The sequence below is a fragment of the Carassius auratus genome, chromosome 43, assembly GCF_003368295.1.
Source record: "Carassius auratus strain Wakin chromosome 43, ASM336829v1, whole genome shotgun sequence".
Classification (NCBI taxonomy): domain Eukaryota; kingdom Metazoa; phylum Chordata; class Actinopteri; order Cypriniformes; family Cyprinidae; genus Carassius; species Carassius auratus.
The window spans coordinates 14274419-14293191 of record NC_039285.1 but is presented as its reverse complement, the minus strand read 5'-3'; the positions used below and the strand labels follow the sequence as shown (position 1 = coordinate 14293191).

The window sequence follows — 18773 nt, the reverse complement described above, 5'->3', positions numbered from 1 at the left end:
GACTCAACACATACGGCTTTACTCACACAACTCATTCAAACACTAACACCAAACACTATCTAGGGCACTATGATTTCCTTGAGGCAGAAAATGTGGAAGGAATCACAGAATCCAGTTCAAAAAATAAAGATTGACTGTTTAATGAAGACCTTCTTGGAATTTGCCAAATTTTGGGTGAATAATTCTTGATCAAATGGCATGTGTATATGTGGATAACTTCATCTCCAGAGCTGCTCTAATCAATTCATGTGTTAAAACTATTGTCATATCATATACACACTCACAGAACTTCAAAGGTTTTAATGATAAACCGGCAAAATAAAAATTTGGTTTAACTTAAAAAATAAAGGGTGTGATTCTACAGTAGAACATAGTTCTCAAAGTAATAATAATATTATTGATTTTTGAATACATTGTTTAAGTCCTATGAATTTGATTAGACATGCTTTCTGATCATTTTAACTAAATGTAATTTTATCATTAAAGTCAAAAACGATGGATTTCATGGGGCCCTTGATTTTATTTTAACTAACTTTACTAAATTGTCTAACGTTTTATGATTTCAATTAAATTTGACAAACATTTTGATTACTATAATTTAACCATTTAAACAGAAAAAAATAAATGTAAAAACAGAATCCAGAATTTGTTTTTGTTTTTTGTTTAACACAAAACTGATTTCATAAGACCCTATCTAACTCGCGATATGAAATGCTGCATTGCTTCTCTTGCTACTGAGATGCACAGAGGAACATTATGAACTTAAAACAACACGCTCTTGACTATCACAGAAAAAAAACTACTTCCTTTCCAGCATCTTGGCTTGTAGGGTTAAAGGGATTACTGGCTTTAAAAGTTAACGACCAGAATCAGACAATATTATATAGCACATCTACAATAGTGGTAATATATTAAAAAAATTATTTTATGCCTTGTTTCCATTATAAGTGCATTAAATGTCGATTTTAGCTTGTTTTCACAAGCTGAGAGGCAAGTCAAAATTATTTTCAGGGGCAATCGACAGCATGTCACAGATGCCGTCGATAAAGCTTAACTTGTATTGAACCCGGAATGTTCACAACACAATCTGCTCTGCTGAAAAACCGTGTGGGTGATTCAGCAATTACATTATTTATTTTACAGCAGAAAATAAGTCCTGACAGCGCTGGTAAGACTGCGTGCTGCTGCTCAACTGGAATAAAGGGCTATCGCATTGATATCATGTGAACAGCGAGGCAGAGAAGTGCAGTATTCTACAACACAACACACACCAGCCAGGAAACGGAAAAAATACACTGCATGATGCATACTATTTATTCTTTTTACTAAATGCAATGCAAAACCATTAACCGTGTAGTATTCTACATTATTACATACCATCGTGTTTAATTCAGCATAATCTAACTACAATTACCTCAAAAATAAAACTGACTATTGTGCATTAAATAAATATTCAAGCAGATGCTGCAAACCATCAGAATCATTTGTCACTGAAAATGTAAAGTCAATGCAATACAATGTAGGATACAGTATTCACAAATTACAGCTACAAACATACTATACTGCTTCATATTACGTTATATGATAGTGCATGTTAAAATGTAAAAATATACATGGTATATACAATATTCTGTTGAAGTAGACAATGTTTCAAACAGTACATTCGTGATCTCACTAGGATGCAGGTTTCACTTAATTTATTTAAGAAACAAATATGGTTATTAGGCTTTTTTTATGAAAAGAAATCATCTCTTTTGGCAATGTGAATAAATAATGTGTCAAACAGGATAAATATAGATTCTAGAAAAATATGTTGTGTTGAATACTGCATTTTTTGGAATATGTATTAGTTGCTCAAACGAGGCCTTGTCAATTGACCCACAATGCCAATAACCAAAAAGCAACAATAAAGCACTTTTTTTCTTTTCTTTTACTTTATTTTAAAGTCTTTGGAAGTCATTTGTAAGCTCTGTGTGAGCTAACAAATACATTTTTTTTTTTTTTTTAATTTAACTATTCTCTGGTAATCAGAAAAAAACTGCACATTGATGAACCGTGCTAGTTTGAAGTCACCGATGGCAAGCGTGCAAAAGAAAGAATGCAAAAGAATTGCAGGAAGATTCTTCAAAATCTGGACAAAATAAAAGCATACAGGTGTGGAACGATCACTGTATTCCTGGATTAATTATTCCTTTGATAATAATTAAATATACAGTATTTAGGCCAATGGGTATGCGCTCATGTAATCCCTGATTTTCCATTTTATATTAAACAACTGTGCATGAATTTGCATGAAATGTGCATGAAAGAGCTTGACTTGTAAAGGCAAACTGCAGGCTCACGACATGATCAAAAAACTCTTAGATGCTTCAACAAAGGCTGGAAAAAGCAGCATATTACAGTTGGTTAGAAAGAGACAAAGGGAGAAACAAATGCTATGAAGAAAAACGACAAAAGGATTGAGGCCAACTGCTTTCATCTTCATGGTTTATTGCCCAGTTCTTCTGCTCCGTCCCAGTCCTGCATTAAAGATTTATGGCTATTACACATTAAACACTGTATAATCTCTCTAAAAATGATTTTCCAGTGTTTTTTCCATTTGTATCTCTGGCTGTATCTATCAGAATCTGCCTGCATCCGTGTCTGTTTTCAGAAACACTAGCAAGAGATGAACAAGAGTAGCCTTTGGAGAGCTGAACACTGCTGATGTTTCTGTGGAGCAGAGCCGCTGTTGATTTAGCACAATCCTCTCTGCTAAAGAGCTGTTTATCTCAGCACTACCTTGTATTGGTATCATTCAGGACTATTATGGCTATAGGATGAAATAGTCAGCGACCAAACAAACCCAAACAAAATACTGGAAAACGTCTGCTGGCTGCCCATTAGTAGTTCACATCAGCTGAATCAAGCCAATGTTTGAAAGTAAAGAGCTAATGGTCAAATACGAGCCCTGCTCTCCGTTGACCAGAATAGCTCTGAAAAGTCATTAACATTCACCCGCAGATGTAATTACTGCGCTCATATAAACCTCCTCATCTTAAGCTTTCTCCATTTCATTTAAGGAAACTGAAACTAAAATGATCAAGGGAAGACTGATTAAAAACAGGAAAGTTCATACAAATATCTATTCTTTCCTTTATGTGCCGTCATGTTGTTCCAAACCATAAGACTTTGTTCATCTTTGAAACCCAAATAAAGATTTTGTGAATGATGTTAGTCCCTCCACTGAAAGTCCATTGCATAAAATTTGGCTTAAAAATTCATAAAAACATTGCGAATCTTCTGAAGAAACCCAATCGCTGTACTCTGTATATGTGCGCTGATCAATGTTTATATGTTATTTAAAGTCGAAATTAAATTTATTCATCACATAAAACATTTAAAATCTGGATTTTGTTTTTATCTCCATGAACGTGTTGAAGACTCAAGATTTTGGTGAAATGGACTTTCAATTTCATTAAAATAGCTTCATTTGTGTTTCAAGATTAACAGGATTTGTAATGTCATTTGCCTTTCATGTAACATAAAAAGAGAAGTTTAGAAGAATGCTCATGCTGCTGGTTTCAATACAATTTTGCACATGGTTTAACTTCGTGTACAGCATGAACATTTCCCCTTCTTTGAGGATGACAATTAAAAAAAATTTTTTTAAGAGCATGCATCAGATTTTTTAAAGCATGCAACTGCTTGGAAGTACAAACAACAATACTGCATAACCCTCAAGCCCAAGCATATGCTCTGCAGTAAGAGACAGAGAAACAGATGAGCCGCCCATTTCACTGCATTACACTACAAAAACAAATCACTATCTCTAATTAAACTCCAGAGGCCAGGATGTTGCTGAATCACAATGAAACCTCCTCATTAATAACAGCAGTTAAACCCCAGAGGAAGTGGAGAGGTGAGCCTGAACACGAGCCTCGAGTCTCGCTGATGTACCAATTCTGTTCAAGTTACAAATGTGCTTTAAGAGGAAAAACTCCTTAAACATTGGGAGCTGCTTTTCCAGACACAGAATACATCTAGTCCTTGACTTCAACTGGAATCACCATCAACTGCAGCCAGAAAGACCCACACATTTTTATCAAAGCAAACATCAATATTTTCTAATATTTTGGTTAGGGTAATGGGTTTGCATTAAGCACCAGTCCATAAATTGCCCAGCATAATTTGTGTTTCAGACCTGAATGATCAAAATCACTTCAAATCCTGCAACTTTTAAGAAGAAATGTGCGGTTACTTTTCCAAGCAATCAGAGACGAGGACTGTAAATTGGCAGAAGTTAAACTACTATATCGCAACAACCCAAAAACATCCTAGCTACTACAAAGCAACGCAGTAATTTGTTATGTTCAAAAAATTTGTTGTGGGTTTTGCTGCGGTGTCATTTTTCTCTTTTTATCTACAGCCAGTTTGCATTCTCCACTTCAGATCAATAAAACTATTTCCATCGCGACGCATAAGTAGAGAAAGTTGTTGATGGAACAGTGTGGTGCTGCTATATGGAGACTTAAACAGCTTTAGATTCCTCCAGACCGAGAGATTCGATTGGCAAACTGTCATTCATAGAGAAAGAGACACAGGAAGCACTGGACTGAAAGTGCATCGTCCGCCCGACCCGGTCAATCAAACAGCAGCCGACGTCAGGTGAAGAGAGTCAACAGCTGCCGCGTCAGCTCGAACACACACACAAAACAAAAATCAGCCATCTTGGAAAGCCTCCGACCGTCGGCCCATTTCACAGTCGGCTGGCAGCGCTAATGGCTTTTTTCAGCCCGCAAAGAGCCACAACTCAATCCTCTACAAGAGCGGGACAAACACAGGAGGAGATGAGGTAAAGCCATGGACAGCAGCTTCTCCTCGGAGACGTAATGAGATAAATGTTATTTTCTTATGTGGATTAGAACCATTTGAAATATGGGACTGGAATCATTTATTTTCTTGAGAGAATTAATAACTGTGGGAAGTTATTTGTGCCTGGTTGAGTAAAAGTATTTATGAATATATTTGCATTACTGGTGGTTTATCAGGGGTTGAGTGCAATTTACATTTTTTCACCAAATATACAAAATAAAGAGTTTAAAACTACTTGTCACTGGGAAGTTATTTTGAATTTTATGCCTCATCAGAATAATATAATGATTGCTGAAATGTAAAACTGAAGGTTCGTGCAATGATGCTGAAAATGCAGCTTTGCACAGAAATAATCTGCATTTTGACATATTCAAATTGAAAAAAAGTTGAGCATAAGAGACTCCAAAACATTTGAACCGTAGAGTATTTGTCTTAACATGCCATCATTTATTATGTAGAGATTCTCCACTGATGTGTTTTCAACGTAAACTGTATATCACCACAAACACACGGTCAAAAAGCCAGAGACTGTGTTAGCAAGGTAAAAAAAAAAAAGGGGGTTGACCGAGAGAAAGTCTGTTAAAGAGAGTTTACCAACTCTGACAGTTTAAACCACCCAAATGACCAAGTTGCCTTTGGCATTTGCTGGAAAAACTCCTGGAGGAGAGGCAATGCATTGTAGCCACCTCTGTGGCATGAGAAACTATAACACACACACACACACACACACACACACACAGACACACACCCCAGTGGATCTCCACCAGCCTCTGTCTGAAAGGGGAAATGGGATTTTGCTGTATTACTATCAGTGGCGGCTCGTCTGGGGAGCTCTCGTGCCTCCATTGGTAAAAAAAAAAAAAAAAAAAAAAAACTTTCAGCGTTGAGGAGTGTTGAGAAAAGAAACCTTGCTAGGGAGGCCTCCCCTTCTGGTATATCAACCAATCATAATAGAGACGGTAATTACGTGCTATTAGTTTGGACGTCTGCCACTGCACTGATAATGAACCCAGTGCTTATGAGTAACAATATTGAATTTGATCGTCAACAGATTTACCAAGCTGTCTTTCAAACAGTATACATACCAAATTAAAAATAAAGGGAAAACACGCCTATGCTGTATAAAGGCTACAGCAGTCGTGGCTTAATTAAATAGCACAACAGGAAGCTCTCTTTTAACACAGACTTTTGGATGTTTGCGTCAAGTGATAGGCCAGGTAAGTGAAATGATCTATAATCTAGATATGATATGATCTATAATCTAGCTGCATATCTGTTGTTTTCTTAACGTTTTCTGACTTAAAGCAACCAAAAAGCCATTTTAAAGTGGTTAAGCAAATAATAATAATCGGCAGGGATCCCCAGACCAATACAATCAGTGTGACTGATTACTACGAAGTTCTCCACACAGTAATGGCTTTTCGCCACAATGCCTTCTTCCTGAGACCTGTGTTCAGGAGTAACAAGCAGCAGCACTTACTGAACTTTTTTCAAGTAGTGTGGCAGTAATTAACCTTAGTTTAACTGTAGCTACTTTTTCCAACAAGAAAACTCTTTAAAAGTCATGAGTTGAGAAATCATATTTTCCTTGATGTTTTAACATTGAAGAGATCATTGTACTGTTATGTATAACGGTTTCAGAGCTCAAAAAAGCTTTTATTGAAACCAAGACCTGAAAATGACTTGTTTCAGATTTGTCACATTGTGACATCATAGTGCAACAAAAGCCTGCCTCTACAAAATCAGATCAACGCCTACTTCTATCATCATGTCTTTGGCTCCGCCCACCGAAGCATTAAAGTTCCCATTTTTCGTGCTTTTTTGAAGCTTTGATTGTGTTTACAGTGTGCAATATAACATGTTCATGTTTCGCGTGTAAAAAACAGTATTTTTCACACAATTAACCTATCTGTATACCGCTGTTTTCACGGTCATAAAAACGGGCTGATGACTTCCTTGTTCTGTAAACTCCCTCCTTCAGAAATAAGTAACGAGTTCTGATTGGGAAAGCGGTTCCTGTGTTGTGATTCGACAACAGCTGAGCGCAGCTGCCCTCCTGGTAACGCGATTGTGCTAGTTTTGAGAAGCAAGTGGGCAGGAGCATGTGCTGGAGATGTACTTATAATCACAGGAGTGTTTTTACTGATGAGATGCGCATGAAAATTGCATTCAATTTATTTGCACAACCCTACCATCTAGTTAAAGCTAAACAGTGTTGCCCTTTGTGTAATAAGTTACAGAAACTGTTAAACGCACCAACTTAATAAAAATACTTACCGGTTGTGGTCCATAAACAACGCCTTCTCCAGACAAAGAGGGAACTGCTCCATCTTTCAAGAATAATCTTTGTGCGAATCCGGCATTAAACGGATTGAGATTGAGGAAGCTGTCCTCAGCAGAATGTGCTGCATAGTTTTACATGTGGATTATAATTTTCAGGAACAGAGTTAAACATAAATTGTAACCATTGATCTCTGGGAAGCCCAAATGAAGGTGATTGGACTCCGAGATTAAAATAACAGCGTTTCAACGACATGGCGAAAAACAAACGCAACTCTTCCTCTTCTCCGTCGGAGCGCCCCCTTTTTTGTGAATTCATGTGGGCGGAGGTTAGTCAAAAAACTGTTTTAGTGACGTCATTACTACAGGAACTAGAGGGCTGAAGTTCAAACGGGTCGTTTTGTGTAGGCGAATTCTGTTAAATAAAAAAAATCTCGCTTGGCATTGAACTTTGAGCTGTAGAATTCTACAGATATTATTTATACTCTAACAACAACAACAACAACAACAACAACATTACACACTAACTAAAGTTTAAAACATGGGATCACGAAGAACGGGACCTTTAAAAAAACATTACCTTCCAAAGGATCCTAATCCTAGGAAAGTGATTATTAATTTTTAACTACGTGGATGTTTAAGTAGAGCATTATTTGTTTGTTCAGTACATTTCACTGTAAGATATGGACCTGGTCCATTCTAATGCCTAATCTTAAATTATAAACTGAAAGTGAACAAAAAACACTTCCTTTACAATCAGTGTATAAAATGTCCTTTAATAAAAAAAAAAATATTTATTTTTATTTTATAAATGTAAAAAAGGAAAAATGATGATACTAACATTATAAATGCCCATCGGGAAACATTATCAAATAATAAAAAAAAAAAAATGCTGTTCATAACCCCTTTAATGCGTCATAATTTCTATGTATTGTGCAATATATTTTGGAGCCTGTAGCCAATCACAGACGAGGAACCGTAGCAGCTACCTGGGCTCCAGTGCAGGGAATGAATCTGATCTTTAACGTCTTCACCTGTCACTTTGAACTGCTGTTCTTGCTTCTCAGATGTCTTACTTCAAGCCCACAGGGCATTCTGGATAACTGGCCATTTAAAAGGACAACAGAGCTGTCAATCACACACCACTCACCCAAGCACTTGTAGGGGATCACGATGTGAGCGTGGCCCTTGCACTGTTTCTTGTCCTTCCTGCACCAGTTCTCAATCTTCACTGGCTGGTTGGCTTCCACCACATTTGTGATTTGCAGTTCAGGATACACCTAAAAAGAAAGAGAGAGAAGAGATTGAGTCTGTACATTAAGTGGTGATGCATGCTTCACAATCTCCAGACACCATCTGCTCACGATCTGGAACGAACACAAGATTCACTCTCTCCTGAAATACAGGACATCAATAAAAATAAAAAAAGCAATTTCAAAATGTACAAGTACGGGTGCTGTTTTTACATTTATAATAAAGTTATAAATATAAAAAAAAATTGAATGCTAGTTTAAAGTCAGCGTGAAACGCAACCCAATCTATGCATTTCCAAGCAAAGCAGGATTTAAGGGAAGATGTCATTAATCACCAATTCATGATATTGCATATATATGCTCAAGCAGACAAGCTCATTGCTCACTTCCTGCAAGGATTGAACAAAAAATGCATTTTAATGCACATGAATGTTTTGTATCATTGTTTTACCTCTTGACAGTATTGCAGCACTTCTTCTTTGGTTCCGACGCAGGATTTGGATCCGGAAGGGTCCGGCTCCCAGCGGCCAGTCTGGATATTAATGTGCATGTTGAGTTTGCCGCAAAACATGGCAACCTGCGGCTCTGCAACAGCAAATCCAGTACCAGCATTGGCTGCCAGCGCCTGAGGAGCAGAAAAGAAGAAACGTTAATGGACACTCTTATTATAGTCCAATAAAAATCAAGCAGGATCAGACCTGTCATAATACACTCATAGGGGCCTAGACATAACACAGGACATCTTTTTTAATGACTGATTTCGGCCAGAAACAAATAAAAGCATAGCCCAACCCCCCAATCTGTCCACTCTCATAAAGAAAGATGTAATCTGGAGTGAGCAGAATGAGCAGAATGAGAAAGTCCGAAGCAGTTATCATCACTAACGACATACTCCTTGTGCTCTAGGGTCCCTCTTTGTCCTATCAAAGGGATTTTAAATTGGATTTGGTTTGTGTGCTTATACAGGCTTGATCGCATAGAGTCTGTCAGTCCCGTCCATGTTTGTTCTTAGCATACGGTCATGCCTCCGAACTCACAAAGTGACCTTCCCGATGACTCCTTGAATCGTTTTAAAACACTCCAGGGACAAAAGGAAAATGTCCGACAGCCTCTAAAGGCATCATTTCCTGCCGATGGCTGAGGTTGATGATGCCTGCTTCACTGCACAACTCTCAGCAGTGACCCAGCGTTACTTTTCTGAACGACTGGGATTTTTACTTGGTATCTACAGCGGTAAACAAGCTTCATGTTTGCTGTTAAAGGTCAGAGAAGGTGGGAAAATACAAAAGACTTTTGATTTCCAAATGACTAAGCCCAAAAACTGGTTTCACAAGCTCAAACAAAAAATCCCCAAAGTAAAGTTTCCCCCCTCTCGTCCCTTTTTGCCCTTCCTGTAGATTGCACACACTCTCGTTTACATCATGTTCTTCCCCTTTTCCTGAAACAGGAAGCAGCTTCACCCGGCCTGTCATTAAAGCTCTACACTAACACTTCTCGACTGTGATGAAAGTTAAGATTTATTCCAAGTAACTGTAAGATTACACTCCTGAAATGTGAACAAGCTGGTTTAAAATCCCAGGGCAGTTACAGTAATCCCCTGCAGTCTGAAGACAGATCTCGCCTGAGGAGGTGACGGCCCAGACCTGTCTCCACACAGCAATCAACATCTCTACACAAACACACTTGTATTTATGAAAAACATAAGTGAGTTGTGTTTCATACTTTAGAAATAAAAGTCTCTAATGCTCACCATAAGAAAATTTGCTCAAAAAACATTTCTTATTATCAGTGTTGAAAATAGCTAAATATTTAAGTGGAAACTGATATTTATTTTATTATTTATTGTATTTTATTATTGATTGATTACATTATTTATAGAACAGCACCCCCCCCCCCCCCCCAATATAATACAAATGTCTCTACTGGCACTTTGATCAACAATGAATTTTGCTGAACAGACGTTTATTAAAAATTAAAAAAAAAAAAATCTTGTTGACCCCAAACTTTTGAATGATTGTGTTATTTATTATATTATAATATTATACATAAGCTTATCCATAAATATGATCTTGTAAAAATAATATTACTGATTCTCTCTTTTCAGGATTTTTGATGAATAGAAAGTTTAAAAGAACAGCATTTATATGAAGAAAAAAAACTTAAATACAATGCACCCGTTTTCAAAAAAAAAAAAATATAATAATAATAATAATAATAATAATAATAATACAAAAAAGTTAATAAATAATAATAATAATATAATTATTAATAAATATTGATGATATTATTGGTCATGTTAATAAGAAATAAATGTTAATAACAACAACACCTACGCATAAAAACTATAAACTAGAAAAGTGAATTCAAAAATAATAATAAATAAACCTTTGTGACTCCACATAACTGCTCTTGAGTAACCAGTTTATAAATCATTTTAAGATTACAGGCGCAGTGGGAGACACGTGACTTGTGGAATTGCCACATGTTCGCAACACAGCAGCCGAGTAAACAAGCAGATCATCCTGTCTTTAAAATGCTGTAGAAAGAGAGAGGAGGAGAAAAGCAAAGGATAGGTTTGGAGAGAGAGAGATTTAGAGAGAGACCGCATTGTAAATCTGCCCAGAGGAGGGCGAGGACGCCCCAGTAAGACCACACAGACATGACGGCTTCATCAGCCATGCCTCCGTCATTCCTTCCACTCGTCTGGATACGCTCCAAACAACACCAACAGCACACAAATCCTAGTTACTTCACAACCGCTCCCACTATGTTATGCAAGACACTTTTCATAATCCAATCAACTCACAAACGATAAAAGAGACCCATCTTTTATTATTTTGCAGCTGAATAACCCATTTCACCTGGAATTATGTCAGATTTTGGAAGTAAAATGGGTTGTGAAAGATGCCTTTATGAAGCCCTGTATAATTAAGCCGATGCATTTCTTAGCAGTATATAAACAGCCCTTCAGAGGGATGACTGACAAATAACTCTGTCAAATCCCTAGCCTTTATTGTTCAAAACTATCACAAAAATGGATTACACATAATAATGGGAACATTACTCACAGCAGACAATTTGAAGTCTGACAGTAATAAGCCTGAAACATACCGAAGGCAGCACATTTATTACAGAAGTGGCACTTTGATGGCTGGTGATGATTTAACAAGTGAAACTTCTTGGAGAGAGTGAGTTACTTCTCTAAATGCATGCCTTAAAACAGAGTTGCTTTCGTTATTAACAATATTGTTGTTTGATTAATAAAGACATAATATACAGGGGGCAAATATCCATGAACGAAGGTCTTGTGGGTTTGGAACGACATGATGGAGAGAGTTATGGCTGCATGATTATGACAAATATCATAATTGTCAAATATTCCCTTGAAATTGTAATTGCGATTATTAATTTACGATCATTAACCTGTTAACTGTCACTGGGCCCCCTACATTTACTTCACTATATTTACTAGTGTTGTCATAAGAACCGGTACTTCGGTACCAAGTCGGTACTAAAAAAATGAAAATGTGATGGTACCAGGTTTCTTTAAGTACCGATGGTACAGAGAACCCGGTCAACCCAGTTCTTGACGCATACAGCGCTGTGATTTCCGCAATGCAGAAAACGCAGACGGAATCTCAAAATCTAGTCATGAAAATGAAACTTACATTTTAATATGGACAGTCACCGAATTTGCCAAGTTAGCATAAATTAATCAAATCAAATCTCCATATGGACCAGTATCTGTAAATGTTAAGCCGTTAAGTTGGTTGAATATGAATCCTGTTTTTCCCGCGCGTCTCTGTGTGAATGAATGAATGGTTTGTTTACTACATAGACTGAAGCGCGTGATGCTTGCAGTAATTTCAGCATCTGCCATCTCAATGAGGACAAAAATACATAAACTACATCACCAGAACTGTTCTGAGTCACTTCACAAGAATTTTACTATTTCATTTGAGTAAAACCAGTGTCAAAATAAAAGTAGCCTGTCAAAATAAAAGTTAATTTTTACACAAAGGCATTGTGCTAGAAATATTATTATTATTTAGTAGAATGTTTGTGATACTGCTACTACTGTTGAAAAAACTAATAAAACTATTTTTAAAGAAATAAATCACAATATTTTTCCATGTTTAAATTTTAATAGCAAATCCCCTTTATTCACCAAAAAATAAAATGTTTAAAATTCATTAATTAAAAGAAAATTAGGGTGAAACTGGTTTACTATTTTTCATAATTATATTACTTGTAGAGAAACTTTAAAACTCAATTGTAAATAAGTATAGAGAATGACATTGGTTTTATTTTTAATGATAATATATTTTTTTCTTCATATTATTGTGTTTTGCTTTGGTGCCGAAATTGGTTTTTCACTGGTATCGGTACCGAATACTGAAATAATTTGGTACCGTGACAACACTTTATATTACAATAAAATCCTAATCTAATCAATGACAAACTATATATCGTTGGTAAGGTCTAAGACTCCTAAACAGATACAAAAAAAAAAAAAATCTTCTTTGTTGCCTTTTTCTCTATTCATCTCTAGCGATTCACAATGTTAGGTGTTAAGCATGGTTAAAGCTACACTGTCACACTTTATCTTTTCATTTATTTATATGGTTATGACATATTGGTTTACATTGTGCATTTATGCCATTGTGAGTTTATGCCAGAAGGTAGAGAGACAGGACAGAAAATCAGAAAAGAAGGACAGGGGTGATGGAAGACACAGAAAGAAAAGGCCAGTAACAATGACCAGAGTAAGCAAAAAATACTCCAGCTTTAAGTGCAAGAGCAGCAGTAAGTGGAAGACAGAAAGCGGCAGACCATTTCAAAAGCACTTAAACTTTGACTGACACACTCAAAGAAGTGGACGAGGCTCCCGGGGAGAATCAGAATCGGCGCGAAAGCTAATGTACCCATGAGAAGGGTGCATGCTGTGGGTCCTCATCTTAAATATGCTGAGGGCATTTACTTTATACACATAATACAAGCTCTCACACACACACCTGTATCTTCTGTGTTTAGACCTGAAAGAAGCCGCAGACAGTGCGCTGGAGTCATGGGCACACTAATGAGAGAGATTTGGAAATTGGCGTCACTAATGGACAAACACAAACAACAGAGACCTTGTGTGGAAATGAGGCTCTCATTCCAGCGAATCTGACCTCGATCAGCACAAGCACAGTCTGCGAGTTTTGCTTCTCTTCCCCTTTTATATTTGCTCATAGTTCAGACACTCTTTCACAATGTGTCCCGCTGGAGACAAGCTTCCTGTGGCTCTGCTGTTATATTGACACAGACCTGACAGAACACTCCCCATCCATCTACATCCTGAAGCGCAGAACACAACCACATGTTAAATATCACTGTAAAGACAGAGACAGAGACGGCACAGTATGCTTCAGTTTGCCACAATATGAGGAACTCTGTTACTGGATTTAATTACTGAAATTTAAGGCTGAATTAGATCAAAAGGTTTCAGCATCAATTCAATCTTCAGTGTCGCATGATTCTTCAGAAACCATTCTTATATGCTGATCAAAAACATTGTTTCATGCATGCACACACACACACACACACACACACACACACACACACACACACACACCCCTATATAATAAACATGCATAAATATGCACACACATACTTAGATCTTAAGGTTTTAATATTATTCACTTTACTATTATTTGAATAAAATATATTAAATTAAAATACAAAATAAATTGAATTAATATAAGTTTACTTTTTTATACAATAATTGAAAATTCAGCTATTTAGATATTGAATTTAATTAATTAATTTATTTATTTATGTGAACTGTCATTATAAAACGTATTATTATTACTTATTTTGTTTCTTAATTATTTAGATGTGTGCCAAATTTAATTATTTATAGTTTTTGTTTAGTGTGAACAATTTAACATCAGTCTAACAAACTTTATAATTCTAGTTGATTAACCCTTTAATCATAAAATATATATATATTATATATATATATATATATTAATTAACTATATCTAGTGTAACAGAAAAATTCTGTTAACATTTCAAATTCACTTTTTCAAGAAAATTGTTGTGTCACTGTAAACGGTGAGAAGTAAAATAAAAAAAGTAACATTTATACTAAAACATCGATTCAAGTATACCAAAATTATTTTGATTTCAGAATTAAAATATTATTAAAAAATTTAAAAAAATTCCTGGGTTAGTTTAGGAGCACTACCTGTTCAGACCAAACCATGTTTCAAAGGTCATGTAAAAAAAAAAAAACTCACAAATGCATGTTTAGGTGGCGCGTGAGTGGGATTTTGACTCGCGGTTGTGACTGTAGCAGTCTTGTCTGTCAGTATCACGTCAGTTGGTCGCAGGACAATGGGACGGTTGTGACGCCTCGCACACCTTTATCTTGCGTAACTTTGTGTAGGAACAGCGATTCGTTTGTGACCCAGTGTGACTATTTGCCCAGAGATATGAAACTAGCCTGATGTAAAGGTCAGGGGGAACTGAACAGACTGCTGAACCTTTGGAGAAGAACGTATTCAAAGTCAATAGGCAAATGTTTTTGCCTGTCAGCTTCCTGATCTATAACTCTTACAGTTATCACAGTGTGCCTGTAACATGTAACCATGAGAGAGGCGGGTTAAACAGCAGTCTTTCTCACACGCATGCAAAGCATTGCATTCTGGGAATCCCTGTGATGTGACAGCCTGGCAAAGTAACTCCATGGATCTGAATTTGCAAAAATCATAAAGCAGATCTCTCCACAAATAGTCAATATAGTAAAATCTGGATACTTTACAATAAAGTTCCATTTGTTAGCATTAGTTAACTTCACTGTTCAAAAAAAGAATTCAGATGTCATAAATAAAACTGATTATTGAAGTACATTTTACAGGAAAATTTAATTCAGTGTGTAACTTGCTTTTTCTTTGCAATCGAATTTGCAAATTAGGAGTTTGTGGGGAAACATTTAATAATTAATATGTGTTCCCAGATCTAAAGTGTTATGCTAATTAAAGGAACCGCATTGAAAAGTGTTAACAGATCTCTCGCTGTGGACACTTATACGGTCACATGATTCATACACTGTAAATGTAATGTAATAATTTTGGTAGCTTGTAGTTGCCAGAATATTTAACAGAACAAACTGAATATGTTAAAGTAAATGTAATTTACAATCAGGTACATTTGAATGTAAACCAGTATATTCAACAACAAACACTGATACTAAAACCAGTATTGTACCTTTAACATGTACTGCCAACCACCATAATAATGTTTTACTGTTACATTTTGTGTGTGTGTGGTCATACTGTCCAGCCCTAATTTTCATCATGCCATTTTTCATGTTTTTGTTCCATGTTTTCACTGAATAACCCTAATTCCCACCCTAACGTTGTTTCCCACCCTTAAAATACATTCCTGTTTTTAATATTTTAGGTGTGTTATTTTGAAGTCTCATCACAATCAGCACAAACAGGAGATTTCAGAAGCACAACGCGACGGTCATTTACAGTCAGGCTGTGTGGAGTGGACCATGCAGTTTGGTCTGTTTCACGTCACCCCTGTAGTGCCCAGACATGTTACAAGCTGGTTTAAGAGCGGCTCACAGATGGACAGATGTTGTAAAGGCTGAATTAAACCATGATGGGTTCTTGCATGGGGTGTAAAGAGTCTCAGTTTATTTATTTAGGAGTACCAGTTGTTTCACTGCCCAGGCTGAGGTGTGGGCCTTGTGTTTGGGGCCTGCAGGAGGGTTTTTCCTCATCGTTTAAAACAGAAAACCAGAGGCCACACACACACACACACACACACACGTTTCCAAACATCAGATTACATCAGAACAGTTTTTTCCGAGTGCGTGTCTGTTTGTTTGTTTGTATGCTATAATGTTAAATATCTCTTCGTGTAGCTGTGAGAGTTCACTAATAATGCAATATTTAGGCAGTCAAGTACCAGAGGCGGTGCTATACTGTGAATATAGTCATGGGTAAATCAGCCTTTTACAAAACTTATACCTGATAGGTTAATAAAATATCAAGGACTCATTCAAATCTTATTATATAATCTTTAACACATTCAAACTAATTCGTTGCTGTATTCATGTGTGATTTTGTAGTGATGATCAACTTTGGGTGTTTTCGTGACATATGATCCACCCTTTGCAGTAAAAACATTTACAGGGGAACATAAAATGGTTTGTTTTTAAGACAGATCTTAAAGTCTCTCTCTGTTTAGTAGTGTAAAATAACAGTAGGAATATTATCAGAGAAAACAGACTATAGTTGAGTACATTATAACACTAATTAAATAAAACGCAAATATATAAATCAATTGAATTATAACTAAATATCGAGAAAGGGATTTGAAAAAAAGTAGATTTGACCCTTGTTTAGCCTACCAAAGTGATAAACCCCCACTTAGTCACAATTATGGTAAAAAAGGAAGGACTTTTTGACATATTGTGAAACTGATCACAAGGATGATGGTGTGTATGATTGTGAAAGCGTTCTGTTCCTCTACTGCAGAGTGACTCAGTGCTTCGAAATCCCTGCTGGAATGAGACATTATTACTGACCTAAAGCTATGAAAAACACACACAACTAGAGAGTGTATGAGGAAAACAAGACTTCAGTTTACAAGAAACTCTCAATTCTCAGCAAAAATGCAAGTCAGATCAGTTGAAATCATATTCAGGCACCACAAATACAGACCCTGTCCTCTGAGTGACAGTACATACGCATTTCACTGCATTGAAAACAAAATATCAAATAGTCAGACATTTTTAGGTCATACGTAAGTGTCCAAATACATTTCAGGCCACAAAACACGCATGCATAAAAAGCGGAGAAACCTCAATAAATCATGGCCCCGTGTCCTCTGGGATACTCGGCCAATGTCACAGGAAGCAGAGGACCGTCTCTACAGGAGTGTAAACCAGTTCGGTGTGACGTGTGACATTCTCACGAACAGCTGAACTCATACGAGTGTGTGTTTGAGTGTGTGTGAGAGCGCTGGAGTGTTTCTCCCTACGGATCATTAGTCTTCAGTCCTTCATCACAGGAGGTCTGGTCTGACAGCACACCTTTGTGCCCACACACACATACAGAGTGGAAAAGTACAAGAGGAAAAAGGTCCAGGTGATACAAGCATGAAACGGTGCAAAGCTCAACGAGCTATAATCACATGATCCCTAATCTTGGTATTATTCACAAAAATGTGCACTCGCACACACACAACTCCTTGTATTACAATGCTTCAATTTATCACGGGGTCACATTCATGGATGAGAGAGAGAGAAAGAGAGAGAGAGAGAACTGTGTGGATGTGTATCTGCTTTGAGAACACAATCACAGTTGCATTTTCCAAAAGCCAAAACAAGACGGCACACCTCAAATCCCCAGCACAAAAATGTCCTCAAAGCACACAGTCCTTAACCTAACACACCCTGTTCATGCAAACAAACCTGTGCAAGGTAACAAATCCCAGAAAGCTCAATTTCATGCACTAATGCTTTCTGAACTATGTCATGAGGTAATTCATAATGCAAGGAGTTGCTGCAATTAGGATTGTGATGGTGAGGAAATTTTCCCACCGGTTATTCGAAGCGTGCAACACCGGCAATACCAGTGTCATCGTGGGGCAGGGCGTTCCCTCTTTTTTAAAAAAGTGGCAATTTGGTGTAAAGCAATTGTTAGATTTTAGTGCGTTTGAATTTTCCCTCTTTTCCTCGCTTTCCTTCGCTTAAAAGCACTGTGTGCATTTTACATTCACTTTTGAATTAGCGGCAGTTTGGCGTCAATTTCTTGAATGCAATGTCAAACTCACTTTAGCCTATATATATATATATATATATATATATATATATATATATATATATATATATATATATATATATATATATATATATATATATATATATATATATATATATAAAAAACAACTTAACAACAAAAATAAAAATGCACCATGCTATAGGGCAAGCTATGACTAATATAAAATAACAAACAACACATTAATTTTAAATAGGTATACAAATATACAATATAAATTTACAATATAAATTAAGTAAAATTATAATACATAACCATATAAATCAGAAACGTAGATCGTTTATTAGTAAAACGAGTAAGAAAGTTTGGAGGCATGGCATAAACCTTGTCAAATAAAATAAATAAATGACAAAGTTTAAATAAAGTAAAATCCACAAACAATGTGGAACCAATTAAATAAAAAACAACGGTTTAAAAAACAAAAACCTCAAAGATCACCTTAGATAAATGGCAAAAGTCAACAGGTTTTTAAATTCCAAAATATTGCCAAACAGGCGTTTTTGTATTTAGTTTCGAAACTAAATCATCCGCCATCGTCTTGTCC

The 18773-nt window shown here is 36.4% G+C and overlaps 1 protein-coding gene across 5 annotated transcripts in view; it reads right to left on the bottom strand.

Moving 5' to 3' along the window:
• Positions 1-18773, bottom strand: part of LOC113061765 (amyloid-like protein 2) — a 66951-nt gene that overhangs the window by 28029 nt on the left and 20149 nt on the right. For all 5 annotated transcript variants that reach the window (XM_026231195.1, XM_026231193.1, XM_026231190.1 and 2 more), the window contains exons 2-3: positions 8839-9012; positions 8285-8414 (exon numbers count right to left, since the gene is read on the bottom strand). In XM_026231195.1, coding sequence (XP_026086980.1) covers positions 8285-8414; positions 8839-9012 — 304 coding nt within the window. The remainder of the gene's footprint in view (positions 1-8284; positions 8415-8838; positions 9013-18773) is intronic.